This window comes from Oculina patagonica, chromosome 5 (assembly GCF_052425735.1).
Source record: "Oculina patagonica isolate OP01 chromosome 5, crgOcupat, whole genome shotgun sequence".
NCBI lineage: Eukaryota > Metazoa > Cnidaria > Anthozoa > Scleractinia > Oculinidae > Oculina > Oculina patagonica.
In genome coordinates this window covers 21,240,682-21,267,509 of record NC_135762.1, presented here as the reverse complement: position 1 = coordinate 21,267,509, position 26,828 = coordinate 21,240,682, and the positions used below count along the sequence as shown (strand labels likewise).

The 26,828-nt window shown below is 39.1% G+C and overlaps 1 protein-coding gene and 2 non-coding genes across 4 annotated transcripts; all 3 read left to right on the top strand.

Annotated features, from left to right (window-relative positions):
• The first annotated feature begins 1,523 nt into the window (after positions 1-1,523).
• LOC144653223 (cubilin-like) lies at positions 1,524-24,072 on the top strand. Of its 2 annotated transcripts, none has more exons than XM_078513167.1 (13): positions 1,524-1,596; positions 6,281-6,361; positions 10,040-10,069; positions 11,227-11,604; positions 11,782-12,165; positions 13,018-13,386; positions 15,117-15,494; positions 15,672-16,055; positions 16,900-17,367; positions 19,344-19,425; positions 19,924-20,126; positions 20,233-20,442; positions 21,906-24,072. In XM_078513167.1, the coding sequence occupies exons 2-13, from the start codon at positions 6,328-6,330 to the stop codon at positions 22,214-22,216; spliced, it is 3,231 nt and encodes a 1,076-aa protein (XP_078369293.1). In that variant the 5' UTR covers positions 1,524-1,596; positions 6,281-6,327; the 3' UTR covers positions 22,217-24,072. The 2 variants fall into 2 exon arrangements, with proteins under 2 accessions (XP_078369293.1, XP_078369294.1); XM_078513168.1 differs by lacking the exon at positions 1,524-1,596 and adding an exon at positions 3,641-3,659.
• On the top strand, positions 1,580-1,651 carry Trnad-guc (transfer RNA aspartic acid (anticodon GUC)). Its single transcript has one exon. It is a non-coding gene; the product is annotated as a tRNA-Asp (tRNA).
• Trnad-guc (transfer RNA aspartic acid (anticodon GUC)) lies at positions 4,461-4,532 on the top strand. The gene has a single exon. It is a non-coding gene; the product is annotated as a tRNA-Asp (tRNA).
• Positions 24,073-26,828: the final 2,756 nt, after the last annotated feature.

Here is a 26,828-nt window from a genome sequence, read left to right as displayed (position 1 = left end):
TTTCATTGCATATAATTCCAGTTGGTATGTATAGTTAACAATTTTAATGAATACTCGAAGAGATGGAATTACAGTGGCTCTAGATATAACAAAGTCTCGCCTGATGGTGGAAAAACATCGTTCCTAAAAGTGAGGCGAAAAAAAAAAGACCGGTCAGCTAAAAAAAAAATGCTCATGCCTCTCCTCCCTTATATCACTTTTCAAAAATAATGGTCCATCCCTCTTCTGACTGATTGTGATACGTGATTTCCGACAGGGAGCGAACAATCTTAATAGACCGTCTGATTAGCAGCATTACGCATGAACAAAAAAAGTTCAAGAGCTTCGTGACATTTGTTGTAAAATTTAGATCAAATTGATGTGCCACTGAATCAATATAAAATCCAGACGTTTCGGGCTTAGCCTTTCGTCATCATCATCGGGTCGTGAATAAAGTTATCCAAGCGCACGAATCGTACGAATCGAAATTTCGCTTTTACGGTTCGAATCTACAGTACGAGACGTTACCTTGGAAACTATTAATTAACGCAATAAAAGTGCCCAAATAACGAAGGCTCAATCTTTCGCAAATTCTCGATGACTTCCCTTGTGTTGTTGTGCCGCATAACCAAGCCAGTTTTTCAAGTTCTGTTGACATGAAAGAAGATCTAGAAGAACAGAGAAAATACCTTTCTTGTTCTATATTTCCTTGTTAGCACTAGTAAAATGACGAATTTTAAAAACATGAAACAACATTTTAAAGACATGTTTCGGCATGACTCATGCCATCTTCAGTTTATTGAGAATTTAAATCTAGGGCTATATATATCTACACTGAATCAACAACACCGATATCCATATGAATTGAATGCATAAGTTCAAGAACAACGCTGCCAGGCTGCCTTGACTCGACTTGACGAAGACGGAAATGAATTGTAAGTCACTTTAAATATAAACGTATCGCTCTAAGTAAGTCTTCATACAGGTCATCACCACTCACAAACCGTGACACTGCAGTGTACAGATGAGATCAAGGAAGTTATAGAGGCCTATTTCTACGAATGATGCTGGAAATCTTTAATATATCGGCTTAGGAGTTTTTCGTTCGTTCATCCTTTGACTGTCAGTGGTCCGGTGATGCTTTTAGCATAGTAGAGCTCTCTAACTCATTCTTAGAATAACACTCTTTCCCGAGCTGAGAATCCTCTACTTTTAATTGAACTGATATTTTTTACCAACGAACATAATCAATGTTTTATGACGACATGTATCTGGAGTCATTCGTCATCCAAAAAGATAAGACAGTCTTAATCTCGAAATTCTTTCTAATTCAAAAGGTCATCACTTTCAAAAAGCTAGTAAAATTAAATTAAATTAAATTCTATTTGCTCTATTGAGAGAAAGCTTTGAAATGTCATTCCATTATAGCGTATTTATATTCACTTCAGACAGTCCATTTCACCTGACTTCCAGCAATTTGCATTGTGATACTTACCTCCCACATGAGTTCCCAAATATTTGTTTTGATTTTTTTTTTCGGACAGGTTTTGTAAATACAATGATTTAAAATTTGTTAAAACCCCATCTGAACATCACAACTTCCTCGGTAGTATAGTGGTGAGTATCCCCGCCTGTCACGCGGGAGACCGGGGTTCGATTCCCCGCCGGGAAGTACTTTTTTTTGTCAATTTTCCAATCTAAACTTTTCTTCTTTATCTGTCATGCCCACAGTCAATAATTTCCACTTGCCAGACATTTGTGGATGCATTAGTATTTTATCGAATAGAAAAAGAAAATCGAATGTAGAAAGCAGTTTTTTGTTTTGGTTTGGTCTGAAATGGTTATAGATTTGTCATGATTTGGCATGAAATAGCTAAGGACATAAGCTCGACGAACTCTTCGAAAAAAATATTCGCTTCAAGCTCGACGGACTCTGCGAAAAAATAGGGACTGCTCGTAGTCTACTAAGGACATTCTCTTTTCAACGGAAAACACAAGCAATAAGACCTACCGTATTTTCTCGATTAAACGCCGGGTCTCCAAGTTGTATTTGAAAATCAACCCCTTTGACAATTATTTAAGGTTGAATATGCTTTAATGTCTAATTATATAGCTGTCAAAAATAATGAATAAAAATCAATTCCTAGAAACATAGGGCTTGAAAAAACTCCTGAATTCAAATAAACGCCGGCCCTATTAGGCCTTTCTCGATTATGCTAGTAAAACTGGCATTTAATGCTACTAGAAATTCTCGCATAAAGCCAAAAAAATGCTAAAATAATTCCTGATTTCTGTAAAAAATGCCACTTGAATTCCAAAAAATGCTTTGTTTTATTTCAAACAAGACGAACAAACTCTTACATTATATGCTCACATCAACAACAGGTGATACTTAATAGTTTGTTTATAAAAAAAAATATATAAAAAAATAAAATAAAATAAAAAAAACATATGTAAAAAATATTAAAATATATATATATTTTTCAAAAACCTAAAAAAACACACACACAAGTAACACAACACAAGTACACAAGTAACACAATGCACAAACAGTCGAAACAGACAGAAAACAATCCAATAAAGTAATCAAAATTGTGGAACTTTAGGATTATTTCTCCTTCTGAGTGCTGAAATCTGAATCACAGTCATGAAAAATGACAGAAAATGCTAGAAATTCTTTTTCAAGAAAAAACGAAAAAAAATGCTCGTTTTCCCCAAAAATGCCGAAAAAAATGCTAGCATAATCGAGAAAGGCCTAGGCCCTATAGGGCCAAGTTTGAAATAAACGCCGGGGGCGTTTAATCGAGAAAATACGGGTATTTGTTATTTGTTGTTCTCACGCCTCCAGGTTCTGCGTTCGCATGCATATGATGTGGAACTGTGGCCAAACATAGCACGCATAGCTTGATCACTGAATATTGGTTAAAGATACTTTATGGCTTGTTTACCGCGCCGTGAGCATGTCCGTCCGTTTTTTCACGCGATGGATAGATTCGAGTTTGATTTAACCAAACCAGAGCTATATCTTTACTGTCATATTCGTGAAAGGGGAGGGGGGTTAAGGATTAAGGATGGTCTTATTATTGGTGTGTTCATCACAGAACGTCACAATTTTTAGCAGTCGAGGTCTGGTTTGAACATGAAAAAAAAAATACCACTATCATACTTTGTTGACGGAACAGAACAATCAGTACTTTTTAATGGTTCAAAAAATGCTTGGGCCACGTCCTGGTTAGGCTCTCTAATCGGGGACAACGTAAATATTGACTTTTTCGAGGGCCGAAGGTGCGATCCCGCGAGTGCCGAATGCGCGAGTCGGCGAGCGAAGCGAGCCTACTCGTAGGCTACGTCCTGGTCCCTTTATATGAGAGCCCCCCCTTGCAAAGGCGTCATATCCCATTGATGACGGCTCATATTTAAACCCTTGTTTTGAATCTTATCAATCTCTGAAGAACAATATAATTCTGACATATTTCGAGATTATTTATTGGTTTGACAATGGTAAGTGTGGTTTGTCTCAGTTGTGAATGATTGATCCGCGACATTCTTAAAATAAACAATATCCGAGTCAAAACACAATTGACAACTGAATAATTTTAACCGCAACATCAATATCATGTTTTGAATGCATACGTGTTTTAAGTGCGACCCGGGCCTTGACGAAGAAACCGAAAAGAATTGTAAGTCACGATAAATTTAAATGTATCCCTCTAAGTAAGTCTTTATACCCGTAATCGCCACTCACAAACTGTTAGATCAAGGAAGTTATATATATAGCTCTAGGACCTATTTTACGAATGACGCCGGAAAGGAAGTTTTGCGTACGTTCATCCATTGCCCGTAAGTGGTCCAGCGATGCTTTAAGCATAGAGCTTACTAACTCATCCCTAGAATAGCTCTCTTTCCCTCGAGCTAAGAATCATCTACTTTAAAATTGGGGATCTGAACTAACGAACATAATCAATGCTTCAAGTAGTGTAACCAGAATGTTGTAGTGGACGATCAAGGAAGTTATAGAGGAACTGTTTTTACGAATGACGCCGGAAATCTTTAATATCAGCTTAGGAGTTTGTGTTCGTTCTTCCTTTGGCTGTTAGTGGTCCGGCGATGCTTTTAGCATAGTAGAGCTTAGAATATAACTCTTTCTTAGAATAACACTCATTCCCCCGAGCTGCGAATCATTACTTTTAATTGAATATTTTTTACCAACGAACATAACCAATGTTTTATGACGACATATATCTGGAGTCATTCGTTCGCATAAAGATAAGACAGATCTTACTCCAAAAAGTCTTTTAAAAGGATATCACTTTCACTAGTAAAATTAAAGTAAAACAATCTATTCGCTTTATAGGGATACAACCTTGAAATGTCATTCCATTATACTGTATTTATATTCACTTCAGACAGTTCAAATCACTTGTCTTCGAGCAATTTGCATTGATTTAAGATTTGATTAAACCCCAGCTGAGAATACAACTTCCTCGGTAGTATAGTGGTGAGTATCCCCGCCTGTCACGCGGGAGACTGGGGTTCGATTCCCCGCCGGGGAGTACTTTTTTTTCTTTTGTCAATTTTGCAATCTAAACCTTTCTTCTTAATTTTCACTTGCCAGACTTTTCAATCCATTTCAAGGCTGTCAACGTAGCTAGGCGCACGAAATTCTGAGGCGGTGATCCCATTCTTAGAAACAGGTTGATTGGCAGCATTTCATCTCTATATCCAGGCAACGCTATGAGGGTAGCCTGAGTACAGGCCTTCCTGCTTCCTCCCCTTCTCCCTTCACTATAGAAAAGCCTGATGCTCAGGCTTCCATGAGGGGTATGCCAATCCGTCGATCCGTTCATTTTTTGGCCAAATCCGTCAAACTGCCACTTTTTTCGTTCAAATTCAAATCAATGAAAAGTCCGTAATTCAGGCCAAAATTCTCAGCTAATCCGCCATCCGCTGTATTTTCGAAATCTGCGAATCCGCTTAATGTATTTTGTATCACAAAAATCCACAATCCGAATACATGTACAATCCTTGCGCTTTAATCGGTCGATCCGCAAACCTATTCACCCCGCTGTATCAGTGGAACAGTACCTCGATTAAACGAACCTCGATATAACGAAATCCGCGTTATAACAAACACAATCCAGGAGCCCAAACGTAAAATGTACCCCGATATAATGAACAGATGTCAACACGCGACAAACGATGAATGCGGAACAGACCAACAAGGATGAAAATCCTTTAATCCTGTAGCCTGAAGAAAACAAGTTCATAATTTCCAGAGGTGAATTCAATTCTGATTGGTCGAGAAGCTCGGACTATGCCGCAATATTCACCGCGCTAGGCGGTGAATATTGCATCTGAAGGTTTGGCTACTAAGCCATGCCATCCAGGCCAGTGAACATGGCGGCATTTGCTGAATGAAAATTTCTCTCATTTAAAAGAAATCACTCCAAATCCTGGATATTTGAAACATTGGGAGATTTGCAAATTTACTACCAAGGCTTTTGGACCGAAAATATTTTCAAGAGATGGTTTTCAAGGCATTAGAATTGATCGTAAACATGGTGGTTTTGGAGATCGCACACGGCCATGTACTCAGTCAGATCGACTGTCAAAACATTATGTAGTTCTCTTCTCACTGGAGCTAGTAATTTCGAGAGGATTCACACAATTGCTCAGAAGTCACCAACGATAAAACAAAGGTACCGGATATCTATCTTTTTCGTAGTGTTTGTTTTGTTCCGTTTTATTGCTAAAACTCGAGTGTAAATTATGATTTCAATCGATGAATTAAACTGGTTTACACGTATGTAAGCGAGCACTTCTGTTTATTGTTTTCGTGTTTTCTATTGTTATTTTGCTTTTTTTGATATTCGCCTCTGAAAATTATACTAAAACAATTATTCGCCTCAGGCTCATTGATTATTGTTGAATAATCACTGAGCCTGAGGCGAATAATTGTTAAATATAAATATATGTGCATATGTTATTTTCAGAAATCAATAATATCGGGAGATGCTGGATACGTAGTACAACGTAACAGCGTAACAAACGAAATTACTATACCTCGATATAACGAACATTTTGGTTGTTTTCCCGTAAATTCGTTAAAACAACGAACAAATATTTTATGTTACGTCACGCAATCCGATACTATGACGTCATTGCTTATCATCTGTTATCATCTGAGTGTCCAGTCTGCTATAAGAACTTCCTGTGTTGTGCATATTTCCGCGGCCGAAAAAGCTACAGATTATTCGCTGGTACCTTTAACTCTCGTTTGCACTCTTTAATTTCTCGATAGAAAAAAGAGAAAACCTGATCGATCGACTGGGAGAAGTGCATAAAAACATGGCTTCGTCTTGGATTGTGACTATTGTTATGGGTGAGTCTGGAATCTGTTTTGAGTATGAGTCAATATACACACTTGATCTTAATGCGCACGAAATAACTATATTCTTACCATACTGTACTACACTTGGTATTAAACTATTTCAATTTTGAATATAAGACCCCATATAATACTAACAAGTTTAATTCACTTTTGCTTCTTGTTAAACCACGCTTTGTTTACAACTCGAAAAAATGTTCATTTAATTGGTCTGAAAAAGCTGCTTCGATGTTTTGTCGCGAGACACGATACTACATGAGCCGATGTTCATCGAGCTGCAGATATTGTTTTTTGAAAACATGAATCGATATTACCCTTCGCCAACGAAGCCTCCAGGAATAGAGAACTCAATTCTGTAGATGCGTTCTATATAGACAATCACATGGCCGGAACTAGCAAGAGGCAAGACGAGGCACTTGCCTCGTCTTGATTTTAACCGACAATTAAAAACAAAATATATTTAGTTGGGAAAATACTCACCAGATTGATTTATTTTAAGAAATCCCTTACTTAAAATTTTTAAGAAAGAGTTTCAAAGCTTCTTGCTCTCTAAATTTTCTGGAGGGCATACCCCCAGAACCTCCTAGCAAGATCTTGCCTCGTCTATTCCAAAAGTCTGGTTACGGCACTGATAGAGGCCCTGCCAGGGTAGATTCCGACAAGCGACATGGCCCAAAAGGCAGCGACAGCACATAAAATAAAATCGCGACAAACGACAACCATTTTAGGAAAACTTAAATTCCGACTAGGACAAGTAATTTTCCTTCAATTTTACTACCGACAACTACACACTAGCTACCTCATTTAAATTCTTTTATATTAATCAGTAACGTTCGCGTAGTGCAGGAAAACGTTCATTAAATATATGTTATTCGCAGATGCTTTTAGCATTTTACGGTATGTATTTTTAGAAAAAGCACATTAAAATAATATTTGCGGCTGATTTTGCAGGTACAAGCCACAACACAACACGGAACATTTTATATTATTATGTAAATTCACTCAGCATGAAACTCATCGGCATAAACTTCAAGTTTATGAAATTTCATGCTGTGATTTTACATAATATGCTTTGTCCAGACTGCTCATTGTGTTTTAAAAAAGCAATGTTTTTCGTCTCTAAATATCTAGTCTTGTGGAAACAGTGAACACATCCACCAAACACTTGAAAAATAGGTAAAAGAAAGTTAAGCTTTATTAGGGCAAAAGTTTTGCGATGACAGAAGTTTTAAACATTCCAAGTTCACACAACTCATTCCCGGTGCCGCTGTCACGCGATATACGAAAATAAATTATCTTTGTTCAATCTAAGCTAAAGCTGACCAAAGGAAAAAGGCAAAATTATTAAAATAATAAAGATGGCTAAGTTTAGTTTGAAAGTGTGTTTACGAACCATCTTCCTGACAAACTATTTAGGCTAATTTTTTCAATCAATATACTTTGTTTATATCATAGTTCACATATTTGCGCCTGTATAGTGGCTTCGCAACGCAAACATCGAGCTTAAATCCTCTAAATCGTCTTAAAATAACTAAAATATCTGCTAAACTATCAAAAAGTCCTAACAACACCGCATCCTTATAGTCACAAAAAATGTTTTTCTACGGCGGCCGTCGGCGGGAGCCTCTTCAGTTAACAAAAGTTTCGATATCATACCGACACCGAAATAACTCATGAATAATGGAATCGGTTAAGTGCGGAATAAGTCAACAAAATAGCGGTGGCGATTAACACAGTAACGGCTATTTTTTTCCACAAGTGAAATTAATGTGAAGACGGATTTTGAATGAGGAGCAATGAGACTTATTTTTTCGATAGTGATAACAAAATAACGAAAACTTTCTTGCATGAATGATTATAAGAAGCGTAATAAATTTTTCATTTCAGTCTCTCCACTCCTTTCAAAAAACCATTACTGTTTTTTGTTTTGTTTTCTTTTGTTTTAATGATCATTGACAGCTAATCGTCTAACGCGTGAATGATCGAGGCTTTTGCAAATAATGCTTTGGCTGATTAATGGGCTGGAACGAAATTAAAAAATGAAACCATGGATTTGTATTGCATTCATTCTTTGCCACAAATCTCTTCAAAATTGCCACCTCCTGTGAACTGCTTTCCTTCGGTTCCTGTCAAAACCTATACTACTAACCCTATCCCCCATATCTGAGTAACAGAAATGGTAACCTGTTCTATGGTGAAACTTTGTGCGGGAATTTAAAGCGGTTTAATGAGTTCATTTTTTTCGTAATTTTTTCAGAAACAGTGAACTTTCCGCATAAAACTTGTATAAGATTTCATTTATGTGAATCCACTTAATGAATGGACGATGAATGACGGACGACGTCTAGCGAACGAACGACTGGAACGAGCGAGCGAGTAAACGAGGGAGCAAGCGAGCGAACGACGGACAGACGGACAGACGGACGAACGAACGGACGAACGAACGATAAGGATGGGCCGATACAGGTTTTTCAAAACGATGCGATATCGATACTATATTTGACTTTATCTCAAAATCAATCTCGATATTGATATTATGACGCCATTTCCGTCCTGACGTCATTGGTATGTCACGTGATTTGTCTAAGAATTCCAAAGAAAGTCCTGGCATAAAAGATGTGATCCACAAATGTTGATTCTTGGTCTGTTGTTTTACTGTTGCATCAGCAATGTGTGGACCCTGGTGTGGACATCGAGTTAAGGCCAGAAAAATTCAATATTGACAAGAACAACAATATTTGTTTGAGCAAAATTGCATTTTTAAACCTCAGGTGCTGACCAGGAGACCGCAGGCTTAGGTCACGTGTGCAGTATCGAAAACGTATCGAAAGTGCGATATTTTTCGAAAGTATCGATACTTTTCAAAATTGTCAAAATATCGATGTATCGAATATTTGGTATCGAGTATCGGCCCATCCTTAACGAACGAACGAAAGTTAGCTAGACAATTCTGGGACTATAAACTGATCAAAGTTTTGCTGTTGTGGTTTACTACGTGAATGATAACTACGCGGTTGCAATATCATTCATTTGTTTTTAAAGGAGAAGTTCACTCCAGAATGGCCATTTATTTTCTTTACGCCAATAAAACGTTTTCACAAAGATATGTTATTCACCAAAATTTCAGCCTCCAACGTTCGCTATAACCCTGCGAAATCTTTCCCAAAACTCGACAACTGAACGCCGCCATCTTGGAGCTGGTAATGTATGCGTGACGTCAAAGAGCTCAACCTGAAGTTTGACGGGGAAATTTTAACAGTCGAAACTCCTTGTTTTTTGTATTTCTTGGAGCTCTGTTTGAGCAAAATAGAGCTGCACAAAGAGGCATTTTGTCAAACAAAAGCCACTTTGAAGAAACAAGGAGTTTAGAGTATTTAAATTTTCCCACAAAACTTCAGGCTGAGCTCTTTGACGTCACGCACACATTACCAGCTCCAAGATGGCGTCGTCCAGTTGTCGAGTTTTGGATAAGATTTCGTAGGGTTATAGCGCACGTTTGGGGCTAAAATTTTGGTGAATAACATATCTTTGTATAAACTTTTTATTGGCGTAAAGAAAATAAATGGCCATTCTAGAGTGAACTTCTCCTTAAAGAGCGGCAACATCCAAAGAAAGAATTCAAGTCAGTGAGGTTTTCCTAATATTCCAATAGATATTTGTTATTTCTTGCAGTTTTCTTTTTGGCTGTGGTTGCATCTGATCGTAAGTACAAAAGACTGTGTTTTCTATTTTAATGTGGTAAAATCCTAAACCAAACCAATCTCAACAAACGAAATTAAAGGTTCCAAGCACAGGAAAAAATAGCAACCGGCGCCAAGCGCGGGTATTAAAGCCAAATGATGACCTTATTATTTTAGCGCGGGAACACCTGCAACCGGTTTTTAAGCCCGGGTAAATATGCAACCGGACCCAGAAGCAGAATGATGATTGGTTTGGTTTTGTTCTTGTTTGGTAAAAATGTTTCCAACAGATTGGGCTTGCTTGTTTAACTTCAGTAATTTGAGGATCAACGAGGAGAAACGTTCACAGGAACGGTCGCGTTTAAAACTGCAGAGAAGTCGTTTCCATATTGTAACCTGTGAACAGTCCCGACTTACAAATTGTTAACACTTTTGGATTGTATTCTTCCCCCAACACCCTCCTCCTCCCCCCCTCCCCCCCTCCCCCGTTGTCTCTCCCTTTCAAGTGCAAAAGACACATCACAGGTCTCGTCACAGGTCACTCTACAGAGTAAGTTTCTGTTCATCGTCCACACCCCTGACACGATGAAAAATGCCTTTTGTCTTTATCAAAAGGGGAACTTTTCAAAAACTCCCTCAAAATGAAGTTAAAGCACTAATCGTATCTATAACAAAATTCTCGATTTTGATTGGTTCTTCGCGCGCCTATTTGTCGCGTAATTGGCGCGAGATCACGTGGGTGTCCAATTACAGGTATCCAATTTGAGCAACTTCAAATTGGATACCTATAATTGGACACCTACGCCATTCGCGCGTCAATCACACGCATATAAATAGGTTCTTTCTTGCTGTTTTCCCACTGTTTGTACAACCAGTTGAATTTACCATTGACTTTTTCACACTAAAAAAGATTCTCAAAGACTTCCTAACCTCGAATTTTGTTATTGATACGATTAATTAGTAATTGGACCTCGTGTCGTACAATTCAGAGATTAATCGTGCTCGTAATTTCAAATCGTCCTCGCGCTGCGCGCTCGGCCGATTTTGAAATTACTCGCCCGATTACTTCCTGAATTGTACTCCACTCAGTCCAATTACTATTACTAATTGTCTGACCGCACGTGGATATACATGACTCTCAGTCATGTTTTGACTGATGATGGTAATTTTCCTCTGCAGCATGCGTTCCACCTGGAGAATTCATTAATGGATCAAGTGGATTCTTTACAAGCCCCAACTTTCCAAACAACTTTCCTGCAAACAGCAATTGTACCTGGAATATCACAGTACCCACTGGGCGCATCATAAAAGTTACTTTCCTCAACTTCACTTTGGAACCAAACCAAAATTCAGGGTGTATTGGGGAGGCAGAATTGGCCCGTGTTTTTATCACTAATGTCGCTTCAGATGATGGAGCTCAAGATTTCAAGATCTGTGGTCAAGATCTTCCTGCTCCAGTGTACTCTGTGGGGAATTCCATCCTGGTGAGATTGCGATCTCTCAGCAATGTGTACTCGGGATTTAACGCATCTTACGAGGCGATAGATGGAGGACAACGTAAGTCTGCTCGTAGCTAATACTCTATGAAGTATAACACTTAGTTCTGTTGCAATTCGCGTGATGATGTTAATTTTAGCGAAAATGTTATTTTTCCTCTTTTGACAGAGTATAACTCCACATTAATGAAGGAGTCATTCTTTAAATGAGAACGAGATAAATTTATTTCCTTTCCAGTGTGTCCTAGAGGTATCACCCTTACTGAAGCATCAGGTGTTATCACCAGCCCTTATTTCCCCAGACTGTATCCAGATAACCAGAACTGCAGCTGGCAAATCACAGCACCCCAAGGAAACCGTGTTAAGTTAGAAATTGCCAACACTCTCAATATCCAACAGTGCGGACCACTGCCGGACTGCACGTGCGATTACCTGCAAGTTCAAAATGGCTTCTCTGCTGATCACAATGGAGATGACAGAATATGTAGTGTACCCGGTGAAGCTAAAACATATTACTCAACTCATGAGAGCTTGAAGGTACTGTTTGTGTCTGATGATACCGGGTCCAAGCAGTACGATGGGTTTGAAGCAACTTACACGCAACTGAATTACTCTCCTCCGAGTAAGTAAAGAACTAAATAAGTGGAGTCCCTAGTGTAGTTCTGTTGTTTATTTGGCAGTGATCTTTGGGAAGTGTAAAGAAATGACATGGCCTTTTGTTATGTTGACTTGCGGTGTTGAGCGGTCCAGAGAAACTTTTTGTCTCCTGCCAGCCTCGAGATTTCTACGCAAGTGCAAAGCAAAATTTCTTGGAAACACCACAGTGACCAAACATTATGAAGGGGTTTAACATTTTCACCAGTTTCACTTGTCATCTTCAGAAAAAGGGTCGAAGTTCGAGAAGATTTTGTTACAAATTAAGGCTATTTTTTAGAGGTGTGTATCACAACTCTTTCGCATCAAAACAGGTGTTGTTGTTGTTGTTGTTGTTGTGGTGGTGGTGATGGTGTCGCGCCTTGTTTACGATGCCAAGCATCTTCTACTCTAAATGACCCGAAGGATGGGAATATCTTGATAGGACATGGCATTTAATCTCTACATTTAAGAGCAAAAAAGTCCTATTTACCATATTAATTCAAAAACAAGACAGACCATCAGACACATCGACCTCTTTGAAAACAGGACAAGGGGAAAAGTTTTAATTTTTAATCCAGTGATTGTCCCTTGACCTGCATGAATACGTGATAGTAAGCTCTGTTGAAGTGAGTAAATAAATGGTCTAGGTTTTGTCAATAAGCAACATTCGATACTCACTTATCATGACAAAGGCCCAGGTGAGAAACCACACCAATTCACAATGACAAAATGTGTACACCGATCAAGTCATATTAAACAGTTTGTATCCATTGTCGCCTCTCTGGGCTAAGAATGTTAATTATGAAAAAATGTGATTGGATATGTTTATTTTTTCTAGGTTGTCCTACTGAAGCAATTTCTCTTTCCGGGAACGGAACATTGAGCAGCCCCAACTACCCTATGAGCAATTATCCTGCGTCCAGGAATTGCTCCTGGATCATAACTGTACCATCTGGTAAACAAGTCAAGTTTACATTCACTGAATTGGCCCTTGGTTCATGTGAGAACGCTTGCAGCTCGGATAACTGTACCTATGTGGAGCTTTACGACGGTGCTTCGACAAGCTCTTCTTTGCTGGGACGATTTTGTAACGGCTCAGTCCTGCATGACGTGTTGTCAAGTGGTAACCAGATGTTCGTAAACTTCCGTTCCGGTTCTTCACTTGATCGAGGATTTGAGGCGCAATATTCTGTGACTTATCATACAGGTAGCCTTTGATCAGGCCCACATTTCACCTTTTGAAAACAATTGGATTCCATTTCCCTTCTTTCCACTCCCTTGTAGTGCAAACACAAATAGTCTAATCACGGAACGGCATACGGAGAAATGTTTAAGTTTAGTCCAGTCCATACTAATCACGTTGTTTTTATGTAAAATTGCATTCTATTTAACGTGTCTTCGCATATTATCCAGTCAAGAACGATTGAAATGCTTCCTGTTTTCATCTAAAACAGAGAAGGTCTTCTGAAGTGAAATTATAACACTTATTCCTGGACCGGACAGCGAAATATATGTCTCTCGGTCATTTTAGATACACTGACCGCACTGCGCTCGATTCCTGTGTGACAACCTCAAAACCAAATATTTCCCGTCCGGCTTTCCTGCAATAAGCTTACATCTTTTAAACCAATCAGGGCGTGCACAAAATCAAAACTACGTTATAACCTTTCAAATATTCACCAGGCTTTACCAAGATTTTAGTTTCAGAAGATAGAGATACAACCTCGTCTTCCTTCCACCCTGCCCCATCACATCGTAATAAGAGTGAAATTGTTATCTTTGCTTCTAGGGATTTCGACAAGTTGCTCGAAATTATTCGAGCAACTTGAAAATCACAAAATCAAAACTACGTTATAACCTTTCAAATATTTACCAGGCTTTACCAAGATTTTAGTTTCAGAAGATAAAGATACAACCTCGTCTTCCTTCCACCCTGCCCCATCACATCGTAATAAGAGTGAAATTCTTATCTATGCTTCTAGGGATTTTCACAAGTTGCTCGAAATTTTTCAAAACGTTGCTCGAAAATTGTGAAAAAGGAGCTCGAAAGTTGCTTCAAAAATCCCCCAAAAATGCTTTTGACTAAAAAGGTGCTCGAAAGTTGCCCCCGAAATCCAAAACGCTGCTTTTTATCATGAGAATTTCTCCAAATATATGCTAATTTCCCTTTAAAGGTAATATTTCTTAGCAGTTTCATGCAATTTCACTGCAACAGAAGTATCTAAACAACATTTTAAGGCAAAAAAGTTGTTGAATTACAACTTTTCTTTCACTGAAAGATATCTATGACGTCACGTTTGCTGACTAATATTTAATGTATTAATGGGGACCCGGAGGGATACTCCCTATAATGGCCTATACGGGGAGGCTCCGCCCGAAAGGGGTACCTTTTTCAGGCTTCAGGTATATAAAAGGGTAGGGATTTCACAATATTAGGTATATGAAAGGGTATAGAAATTTGATATTTAGGTTTTTCAAAGGGCTTTTAATTAAAAAATTTCGAACAGATGCAATTCAAGCTAATTCATGGCTGTAATATTTCAATTTATTAAGCGCTACATGAAAATGACAAGAAAACGTCTTGATCTAAGTCTATGCCATGTCTTTCAGGTATATGAAAGGGGTACCTTTTTTAAGTAAAAGGTATACGAAAGGGGTACAATTTTTGTCAAAAATGGTATATAAAAGGGTAAGGGGTTAGAGCTCGGGGCGGAGCCTCCCCGTACAAAACTTTTTTGAGTACCCCCCCCCCCCAGGAATGGGGAATGAGTCGAAAATCGAAACGTCTCCGGATGTTCCACGAAAATCTTCGGCAAACTTCGTAAATCTTCGGAAACGTTCGTATAACTTAAAGGGGAAGAAGTTGTTCGAAATATGAAAAGTTGCCAAAAAGTTGCCGAGTTACCTTTTCACTGATCCGGATATTTTGCTCTGCAGCATGCCTTCCACCTGGGGACTTTCTTTGGGGATCAAGTGGATTCTTTACAAGTCCCAATTTTCCAAACAACTTTCCTGAAAACAGCAATTGTACCTGGAATATCACAGTACCCACTGGACGCATCATTAAAGTTACTTTCCTCAACTTCACTTTGGAACCAAACCAAAATCCAGCGTGTATTGGGGAGGCAGAATTGGCCCGTGTTTTTATCACTAATGTCGCTTCAGATAATGGAGCTCAAGATTTCAAGATCTGTGGTCAAGATCTTCCTGCTCCAGTGTACTCTGTGGGGAATTCCATCCTGGTGAGATTGCGATCTCTCAGCAATGTGTACTCGGGATTTAACGCATCTTACGAGGCGATAGATGGAGGACAACGTAAGTCTGCTCGTAGCTAATACTCTATGAAGTATAACACTTAGTTCTGTTGCAATTCGCGTGATGATGTTAATTTTAGCGAAAATGTTATTTTTCCTCTTTTGACAGAGTATAACTCCACATTAATGAAGGAGTCATTCTTTAAATGAGAACGAGATAAATTTATTTCCTTTCCAGTGTGTCCTAGAGGTATCACCCTTACTGAAGCATCAGGTGTTATCACCAGCCCTTATTTCCCCAGACTGTATCCAGATAACCAGAACTGCAGCTGGCAAATCACAGCACCCCAAGGAAACCGTGTTAAGTTAGAAATTGCCAACACTCTCAATATCCAACAGTGCGGACCACTGCCGGACTGCACATGCGATTACCTGCAAGTTCAAAATGGCTTCTCTGCTGATCACAATGGAGATGACAGAATATGTAGTGTACCCGGTGAAGCTAAAACATATTACTCAACTCATGAGAGCTTGAAGGTACTGTTTGTGTCTGATGTTACCGGGTCCAAGCAGTACGATGGGTTTCAAGCAACTTACACGCAACTGAATTACTCTCCTCCAAGTAAGTAAAAAACTAAATAAGTGGAGTCCCTTGTGTAGTTCTATTGTTTATTTGGCAGTGATCTTAGAGAAGTGTAAAGAAATGACATGGACTTTTGTTATGTTGACTTGCGGTGTTGAGCGGTCCAGAGAAACTTTTTGTCTCCTGCCAGCCTCGAGATTTCTACGCAAGTGCAAAGCAAAATTTCTTGGAAACACCACAGTGACCACACGAAAGGGGTTTAACATTTTCACCAGTTTCACGTATCATCTTCAGAAAAAGGGTCGAAGTTCGAGAAGATTTTGTTACAAATAAAGGCTATTTTTTAGAGGTGTGTATCACAACTCTTTCGCATCAAAACAGGTGTTGTTGTTTTGTTGTTGTGGTGGTGGTGATGGTGTCGCGCCTTGTTTACGATGCCAAGCATCTTCTACTCTAAATGACCCGAAGGATGGGAATATCTTGATAGGACATGGCATTTAATCTCTACATTTAAGAGCAAAAAAGTCCTATTTACCATATTAATTCAAAAACAAGACAGACCATCAGACACATCGACCTCTTTGAAAACAGGACAAGGGGAAAAGTTTTAATTTTTAATCCAGTGATTGTCCCTTGACCTGCATGAATAGGTGATAGTAAGCTCTGTTGAAGTGAGTAAATAAATGGTCTAGGTTTTGTCAAAAAGCAACATTCGATACTCACTTATCATGACAAAGGCCCAGGTGAGAAACCACACCAATTCACAATGACAAAATGTGTACACCGATCAAGTCATATTAAACAGTTTGTATCCATTGTCGCCTCTCTGGGGTAAGAATGTTAATTATGAAAAAATGTGATTGGATATGTTTATTTTTTCTAGTTTGTCCTACTGAAGCAATTCCTCTTTCCGGAAACGGAACATTGAGCAGCCCGAACTACCCTATGAGTAATTATCCTGCGTCCAGGAATTGCTCCTGGATCATAACTGTACCAGCTGGTAAACAAGTAAAGTTTGCATTCACTGAATTGGCCCTTGGTTCATGTGAGAACGCTTGCAGCTCGAATAATTGTACCTATGTGGAGCTTTACGACGGTGCTTCGACAAGCTCTTCTTCGCTGGGAAGATTTTGTAACGGCTCAGTCCTGCAGGACGTGTTGTCAAGTGGTAGCCAGTTGTTCGTAAACTTCCGTTCCGGTTCTTCACTTGATCGGGGATTTGAAGCGCATTATTCTGTGTTTTCGGCAAGACCAACAACAACACCATCTTCAACAATGATAACACCATCTCAAACAGTAACAACACCACGTTCCACAGTAACAGTACCAACAACTGCACCATCAGACGGTGGTAAGTAAACTAGAAAAATTTGAATTTTGTTTTATAAGTTTACAGGGTGGTTTTACTGGCGGACTGACCGACCGACCGACCGGCCGTCAAGTACCTACCTACCTACCTACCTACCTACCTACCTACCTACCTACCTACCTACCTACCTACCTACCTACCTACCTACCTACCTACCTACCTACCTACCTACCTACCTACCTACCTCTTTTCTTTCCTTCTTCCTTATTTCCTTCCTTCCTTCCCTCCTTGCTTGCTTGCTCTGCAGCTGGGGAAGGTTTATAAAATGACAGCGGCATTGAGAAGATCGCGTTGCTTTATACCTTATGACACTATGAAAAGGCTATACAAGGCATTTATCCTACCTCATTTCGAGTATTGCGCACCGCTGCTCCTTGGGATTGGAAAGGGCCAGTCAAAGCGAATGGAAGACGCAAATTTCTACGTCATAAGAACACTATTTAACTTGCCGAAAACGTTTTGCTATGACGATGCCTTAAAAGAAGTTGGTTTGAAATCTTTGAAATATCGTAGAATCTTTTTATCTCAAGTTTTATTATTTAGATGCCTCAAAAACAACGGCCCTTTATATTTACAATCGTTTTTTAAAATACGGACATGTAATAAGTACAACTTGCGTGGCTCTGACACAAAAGTGGAACAACAAAGCGCCTCAACAACATGGCTTGAACATTCATTTAGCAATTCGATAAAGACGAATTTGGAATGGTTTACCTATTGAAGTCCGCTAGGCTGAAGATCTCGCCTCTTTTAAGAAATTACTGTCCGAATCCAAATTACCTTTAGAAGAAAGCTGCAGTTGCTCTTTCTGTTGACTATAATTTTTAAAGACCTTTTTAATTGTAATTTTAGCTTCATTGTAATTTAGATACCTTTTTAATTAAACTAGAATTATTTATATAGATTTCTATTTATTCACGTCATAATCACAATGTTGTACATATACGCTTTTTACCTTTTTAACCGTTGTAATTTGTAATTTTTAAACCTTTTTCATTTCACGAGAGCGTTTTAACGAGCTACGGCTCCTAAGCTCTTCGTGTATAAATAAATTATGCCTTAATTATGTCTATGTCTTGCATCCTTGCTTGCTTGCATCCTTGCTTGCTTGCTTTCTTTGCTTGCTCCCTCCCTCCCTCCCTCCCTCCCTTTCTTCCTTCCTTTCTTCGTTCCTTGCTTGCTTTCTTTGCTTGCTCCCTCCCTCCCTCCCTCCCTCCCTCCTCCCTTTCTTCCTTCCTTTCTTCCTTCCTTGCTTGCTTTCTCTCTTGCTTGCTTGCTTCCTACCTTCCTTCCTTCCGTTGCTCGTTCCTTTGTTCCTTCCTTCCAACCTTCCTTCCTTCCTGGGCGAAGTTTTATCAAGAATTGACCTCAGTGTACGTAGTCCGCATAGCCACAAGTGGCTATGTTAAAACGGTATAAGCCACAACTCCTTTTAAAGCTGTCTATAGTACTACCTTAACCTTGGGCTGACACCTCGCCGTGATGGTGAAGCGTGCGTGTCTTTATGACCCAAAGAGCCGTGCCGGCGGGGACTTCGGTCCCTGGCAGGTTTAAGCATGCCGGATAGGTTGACAGGTAGAGACCAGACAAAGAACAGCCTCTGGTCCTCTAGGTTGGGGACTGGGCAGCTAGCTGACAACCCGGTCCTGGAAAAAAATGTCTTTTATAGAAACGTTAACTTGTATTGCCACTGCGCCCGACTGGAAAGCAGAGGTACAATATGTCAACACCTGGTTAGAGCAACCTGCGAAACAAGGAACGACGCTTACGTTAGCTGCCGATCAATTCGCTGTCGCCAAATGTGTGTGTGTGTGTGTGTATGTATGTGTGTGTCTGTGTGTCTGTCTATAGCTATATTTTGTCTTATGTACATGTGCGTTTTAAGACAGGTTTTGATTAGCGCAGGACGAGTACCTGATTTTTCTTACCTATTTACTTTTTCTTACTTACTTATCAAGTTGACAACAGTAAGATTGATTCCAATAAAGTTCTGCTAATACTGGCGAACAAAGAGTTTTTAAGAAATGGAAATCGAACCAGGTAAGTGTTGTATTTGGATTTTTTTCCTACTCTCAGTTAAAGTGAAGTCTTCCTAACTATCGCACGACTTTTTTGCCATTCCCAAAAACAGTTGGATGGTCGGAAAGACGTCGAGATGATGCAACAGATTATTACACGTGAATAAGCTGACTGACAATCGAAGAGCGGGAACCTAATTTAGTAATTTCCAAAAATGACCACTTTGGGTTTGAAGAGAGTGCCGTAACGAACCTGTTATTTTACCAAGTACACAAATTAAAAAGCTTAAGGTCGCGCTTATATATATAAAACGAATTTTAGAGTGGCATTTTGTTTCATTCACTTATGTTTTTTTGTCCAAAACCGCACGTGTTAGAATGTTTTTTTTTCTTTCAGTTTAGGGAGTAATTCAGGGCCAAACTGTAGGTTATTGTTAATCTTTATTTTTACCTAACGCGGCGACGAGAAAGCTAGTTTTTTGAAGACTGAAGCTCAAAAATAGCTGTTGTTATCTTCTAGCTACATACAGATAATTGTCATACAGCTAAAAGATGAAGACCAAGATGTTGGCACTTCAACAGACGAGAAATACGCAGCGAAAAACATCAACAAAGACTATGAAACCAAAGAGGAAGGAGAAGCTTACATTACTGCAGTGTTTGATTACGGCAAGACAGAATTTACCATTGGTGATGAAAAGCATTATTCTAGGTCTAAAGAAGGTAGCATAGCAAGTTCTTCACTTTTCTTTTTAATTCAATATAGAAAGATACTTGTTTTGATCGTTTTTACAAAAACTGGTCATAAATTCGTGTTTCCCAATTGCAGGCTCAAAAATATATCTCAATGGCGAACTGGAATCAAACACAAATTACGCAGTGTTTCAGCGTTCCTTTGATGATTATGGATCTTACGACACAGAGAAGTTCATCTTTTTCAAAACGAAGAAGTCCTTCCCGTTGGTGACAGTCATTGTGATAGTGTTGGTAGTAGTGCTTGTTGCTGCAGTTCTCATAGCATTCGCCGTTTATTTACTTGGTAAGTGAACGAGTGTGATTTACAACTCCCCCATCCCCTCGCCACTCTCTTCGTCTTCAAAGGAACAGGGAAGGAACAAGAGGGTAGTGTAATGTATAAGAGATGGATTTCTAGTAAGGGTAGCCGGTAGGTTAACGGAGTCGTTGTAAAAAGTGGGTTATTCAAACAAGTTTGATTTATTTTTATGCTGTCGATTTTTTTGTATCTCTCAAATGTTAATCTACAGATATTCTATATTTGTCAACCTGTTCCATTAATGTCGCATTAGGCGCACATTCCGGGGGGGGGGACTCCCTATACAAACTATACGAAGAGACCTCGCCCGAGATTTAAAAAGTTGAAGCATAGTAAAGGGCAAGGAATCTTTCATTTAGGTTTTTTAAGAACATTTTAAACTATCTACCGTAATGATTCGATTTAGCGCCCGGGGCGCTTATTTACTTTTGGCACCTCGAGGGAGGGCGCTTATTCGAGACAGGGCGCTTATTCGGGACAGGGCGCTTATTTAATTTCTTGAGAAACAACCAAATGTATCTAACAATAACAGAAACTGTAGCAGTTAAAAAATTTTTAAAGTTCAGTTACTTTTAAAATAATTGTTCATTTTAGCAGTAAATATATACATAAACTGTACGGCGAACGGTCAGCAGTTTATCTAGTTGACGTCAATGACTTCAGTATGGGCAGTTATCCACAATAGGGGCACTTATTAGAATAGGGGTGCTTATAAGAACGGGGGCGCTAATTAGAATGGGGGGCGCTTATTTACAAAAACACATTCGAAGGGGGGCGTTTATTCGGAAGGGGGCGCTCATTTGAAGGAGGGCGCTAAATCGAATCATTACGGTATATCTTATAAGTTTGACTGGATTTATCAAAACCAGGTTAATGAAATTTTCACCGTTTTAAGCGCAAATCGATGTATGGGTGTTTTTTCCTCGCCAGAAACTGTCCCCAAAGTAGACGATATAGAAACTTAAGTGAATGTCATTCTTTTAATTTTCCTCTCCTCCCCTCTCTTATCTATACCTTTCAGCGCTAGAGTTTATTTTCCTTTCTCGGCATGTTTTTAGCCATATCGCAGTGTAACGTACGTGGTCAAAAACACTCAGGTCACTTTTCGTTGACCAGGTTTTCATAAATCCAGTTATAATTAGTTTTAGGGGTTACTCAGATGAAAAGTTTGGAAAAGGGGTAAAGTATTCTACTGTATAGGTGAGAAGAAGTATCTTTATTTTATGGATGGTATATGAAATGGTTAACTTTATTGTTTTAAATGGTATATATAAAAGTAAGGGTTTGAACCTCGGGTGGGGAGCCTTCCCGTATTAATTGTTGTGTAGTCATCCCCCCTCCCCCTACCCCGCTACCCGGCGCACGATGTGGTGTTAGGTTACATCGGTTAGACTTATAACCGAAACTGATCGCTTTGTAACGTTCTTTATGGCTTTTCTTTTTAACAGCTAAAAAGAGAAAAAGAGCAGTTGCCTCAGGCGGCACTGACATGGTTGTGGTTAACAAGAACCATGCTCCCTATCTCGACCAGGATCCTGAGTACCAGTTAACCGCAGACGAAAAACTGGCACCCGGAAGCGTTATTTGCAACCCCACTTATGATGACATCGTTGAGTCTGGTCAAAGGGAGGGAGGTGATTATGAGGAAATTAAGGAAGGTAGCACAGCTAAGGAAGGTCATTACCAGCAATTAGATTCGAAGCATACCCCGGATTACGAAGGGTTAAAGCCTCCCCAGGGGTTAGACACCTCCCTTTAGACTCCCTTTAGAAATAGTCTTCTAATTTCGATTCCGCCAGACAGTGTAAACTATTTTCTTTCTAACAGTTTTTCATCTGGTAGAAGAAGAACTTACTTTGAAGGCTTAGAAAATCAAGAGTTATGTGTTTGCAGGCGGAAAAACGCATCGGTGAGCTTGTTTCTTTGTGCACCTGTGTGAAAAGTTGGTGGAAAGAGGCCTCCCGTATGTTGCAAAAGTTAAAAGGAACAAAACGTAAGCGGTATTACGTATACAATGATGTAGCGATCGTTGCTCGTGTGGCAAAGCTACATTTGCTCTCCGTAGTCCCGACTTAAGCCCTTCCCAACCGTTCGGCTACCAAGCCTTTTAGGATTCCAGAATGTGTAATGCTTACTGGAATTATATGTTGTTGTTTTTTTATTGTTTGAATAGCATGTCTAGAAAGTAGTTGGTATATCTAAAATGATCAATGCCTTATCAAAAAACGGAGAGCACTAAAAAACAAACTTGAAAAGAAACCTCACTGAATCGGAAAGCGCCCTTTTTAAGTGCTTAGCAAGCCTTCCAAGTACATCCATTTCCCTACTATAAGAGGGTTTCCCATGTTCTATAAGAAAATAATGCACGCTTGAGGTCTAGAAAAGCTGCAAGTGGATGCCCGAGCCGTTAGGTGAGGGCATTCAGCTGCTTTTCTAGACCTCAAAAGTGCAGTATTTTCTTACAGGACATAGGAAAACCATCTTCTAGTGGGTTTAGAATATAGCATTAAAAAGAGCACAGAACTTAAAAGACTCGCGGCCGCTTAAGGCATTTACAAACGCACACAACATCGGTACAAAAGTGAAAGTTTTATAGTTTATTCTTTTCTTTGGCGGCTTCTTTATAAATAAACCAAGATACCATTTCATTCTTATTTCCCATTTATAGTCCTTTCTCCGACTACCAAAAGATTCTCACAAAGCCGACAAATCTAGTTGAAATATTTACGTATTCAAGTCTGGTTAAGCCTACTTCAATTTCATTCAAATGAAAAATTTTCATGCGTTCGTTTCGCAGCAAGTTTTTTAAATTCGCCTCTAATTTCGATTTAAAAAGAACAAAAGGGGAGTGTTCTCTCTTCAGATTGTGGCTAAAAAAAAGGTTCTTACCTCAAAGCGTTTCTAGAGTCCGGCTTGTTTTGCTAAATAATTTCCAATCAATTTCACGGCAGTTCACGGCAAAATAGTTCACCCACAACTCCAAAGAAAAACAACACATTTCAACGATTCTTTCTTCATCTGTCGCTTCCTTTGGCACTGTCTTACTTCCATTTAAGCAAGTGAAACGTTTCTGATAAGAACTATCTGCTTTAAAGCATCATTTAAACAACAAAACAAGAGAATAGAGGCGAAGTTGTTCAGCGAAATTCGACAAACAATTCGCACATCCGAGGTACCGGGCTTCTATAATTTTCAGCTATGTTCTATTAAAAATAATGCCCGCTAGAATTCCATCGCGCGTATACAGCGGCTATATTCTGAAGTTTACATAGTGTATGTTTTATAGCACAACTTTTAGGCGATTTATTACAGTTTCTTTGAGGTAAAAGTACGCGCGCTTATTTAAACAAATGCGTGTAGTGCTCGCGTAAACGCTGACGAAAAACTAAAAGATAAAAAAAAAACTTTTGAATTATTTCAGACGTGTCTTATGCCTAAAAGTCTTTAAGCATTATGGAGAGGTGGATTTTCTTATGTTTATGTTTTAGGAAAATCGAAGAAAAAATATGTAAAAACTCGTGAAGTAGTAGCACTTTCTTGTGCCATGTCGCATCAGATCAGCGCGCTGCTCAGGTAGAAGGCCTACGTTAGTGTGCACCCATGGGCAATTTTCACCACTAAATTTTCTCCGATTCTGATTGGTTTAAATTGAACACGTGACGCGATAGTGCCCGTCCGCCGGAGGGCACTATCAGCCCATAGTGCCCTCCCGTGAAAAATGCCCGGATCGATAGTGCCCGCCCGTGACTGGATGTTTTTGTAAACAAGCTGCCTGCAGACAAAAAAAAAAAACCGAATTCACTGCATTCAGTGGGTTTCTCGTCTGGTTTTGTTTCGTTGTTAAATTTCAGCTTTAAATTGAGTTTTTTATCCTCAAAAGTAAAAATAATTCACGATGCTCGTGAATTACTCGTGTATGTGCGCGCGGAAGAAAATTTAGTGGTGAACAATAAAGACAATAGAGTGTTTCTGTCTCGGAACTATCGGTCTGATAGTTGCCCCTTGGAAATTTGATGTTCTTAAAACTAGCATATTTGCCCTCGAAGCTTCGCTTCTCGGGCTAATATTTGTTTTAAGAACATCAAATTTCCGCGGGGCAACTATCAGCCGATAGTTCCTCGACAGAAACACTCTATTGTTAAAATAGTAGACGCTAAATTAACCAATCAGAGTGCGCACTTTTATTAAGTTGTGCTATAAAAACCAATAAAGTTTACGAAGGACTCAAACAGTATACCAACTGCTTTTGATCAACGGGCTACTTGTCAACTGTTATTACTCTTACAACCAAATTTCTGCTTTCTATCAAACGGATATTAAAATTTGATTAACCTCTTCATTAAGCTACCCTATAAAGTTAAATAAATAATAATTGCGTAAACAGTGAACTCAATAGTGATTTACGCGTGGAGGGATAAGGGGGGATAAGATTACATCTGAAGTTAACTACTACCTTACCGAGAATGCTAAATGCCCTAGGTATGATCTTTATTAGACAAAGTAGCGCGGAAGTTTTTCCTTTTATGAAATCTCTTCAGCATTATAGTGCAAAGGAGCAATATTAAGACAGCTTTTTTTTTCATTCGCGCGTAAAAAATCAGTTGACGCATACCGCTAACGTCATATCTATTCTATTTACCAACCAGAAGAGGGTTTTCAATGCCCTATAAATAAATTAAATAGATTTACCTAAACCTGAAAGCGGAGCTCCCCGGTTATTTACTTTCCCCTATTTACAGTAGGACAGGGGAAAATTAAGGACTTGAGCCCGTGATCCAATAGCAAACAATCACCTGGTCAGCTATCAACTTCAGAAAAAAAACATGAAAAATCAAAGGCATGGTTTTCCTATTTCTATGCATGCATGGTTGTATTTTTTCTATGGTTATGAGGCTCCGCTCTGGAGCCCTTCGGGCCGCTGGGGAGCTCCGCTTTTATGCCCACTCAAATTCCATCACGCGTAAACAATCATTCCATGATTACAACTATCTCATATCCAACAAGCACCAATGGAATAATTGTTTTATGAAAACACCATAGAATTGCAAAATTTGAGGTCCCCGGCTCTTCAAGCCGACGCAGACACCTACCATATTTGTGATCCATGGGATATGAGCTCAAATACCATGGCCTGTAAACCAATCAAAACTCAGGAACTGCAATATGCCATCTTTTTGCATGAGACAGAAACCAGCGAGAACCCCAGCTATTTTCGATAGCTAAGGAAAGTGGCTTCATTGTTAGTAGTTAAATTAAATTAAGATTTTAATCAGCACTGAACAATTTAATGTAAATAACAACATAATTATACAGCTGGTCAGTTAATTCAATATTGTCAGCGCAACTATTATTCCTTTAATTTCTGAGAACTGTACACTGAATTAAGGATCAACTTTGGATAACTTTAATTAGGACTTTCAGTTAAAAAAATACACAAGCTGCCCTATGTAAAAAATATAGGACAGTTTTTCTCAGCTAATCAAATACAAGAGAAAACAACATGTGATGTATTAGCCAATCAGCACAAATCATAGTGTTAGCTCTGTAAACTTGTCGCATGGTTAGTTCAAAGGCCAATGGCAAAATTTAATCAAGCAGATATGCCAATTTTTCTATTTTTCTTGATCTTTTCGGCGATAGAAACGAAAATAAGGGATTCCTAATCTAAGAAGCATAATTCAAAACCAAAACACCTCCAAGAGTACAAAACTTGGCTGAAAGTTAGTGCAGGATGGCGAAGCGAGAACCCTTGCCATTTTTTTTGCTGAAGTTCGAAGGTCAGTGACACTGTTTACGACAAGATTGTTTGGACACTTTTTAAAACACTGTTTAAATAACGTATTCTTATCTAATCTTATTTTATTTTTACTCGTCGGGGGGAGGGGGAGGGGGAGAAGGTTACCGCAATACTGCTTCGTTCGTCTCTAAAGAACTCTTACACCGGAAGTAAAGATTGCGTCGTTCCCAGTTCAACAAAAAGGCGTGAAGCAACTTGCAGATACGATAAGAAGAGCAGCCGCCCGATAGGATATAACCCGTTCAAATGGCCAGAGGTCGGAGCCTGAAGCAAATCAAAGGCAAATACATGACTAGGGGTATCTAACTGTCGTGAAAAAAAATCCCATTTCATGATGGCATAAAAAAGTATACTTTAAGAAAAAGTAGCGTAATTTTCAAAAACGAGCATAATTTTCAGCATAATTTGGAAAAAATAACGGGCACTGCGCGCTAGAAGCATAATATGCCAGTTTTACTAGCACAATCGATAAGGGCCTAGTGATTAGTCGCCGATTAGTTGTTGCTGTGTCAACAGACAGTCTAATGTACATAAGTACCTATTTACCGATTTTGTGAGGAGAGAAATTACGATG

Excerpts from the sequence above, each read along its gene's own strand:
- LOC144653223 (XM_078513167.1), top strand. The coding sequence starts at position 6,328 with ATGGCTTCGTCTTGGATTGTGACTATTGTTATGG. Across the intron at positions 13,387-15,116 it reads TTCTGTGACTTATCATACAG|CATGCCTTCCACCTGGGGAC; the intron begins GTAGCCTTTGAT and ends TTTGCTCTGCAG. Across the intron at positions 20,443-21,905 it reads ATTCGCCGTTTATTTACTTG|CTAAAAAGAGAAAAAGAGCA; the intron begins GTAAGTGAACGA and ends TCTTTTTAACAG.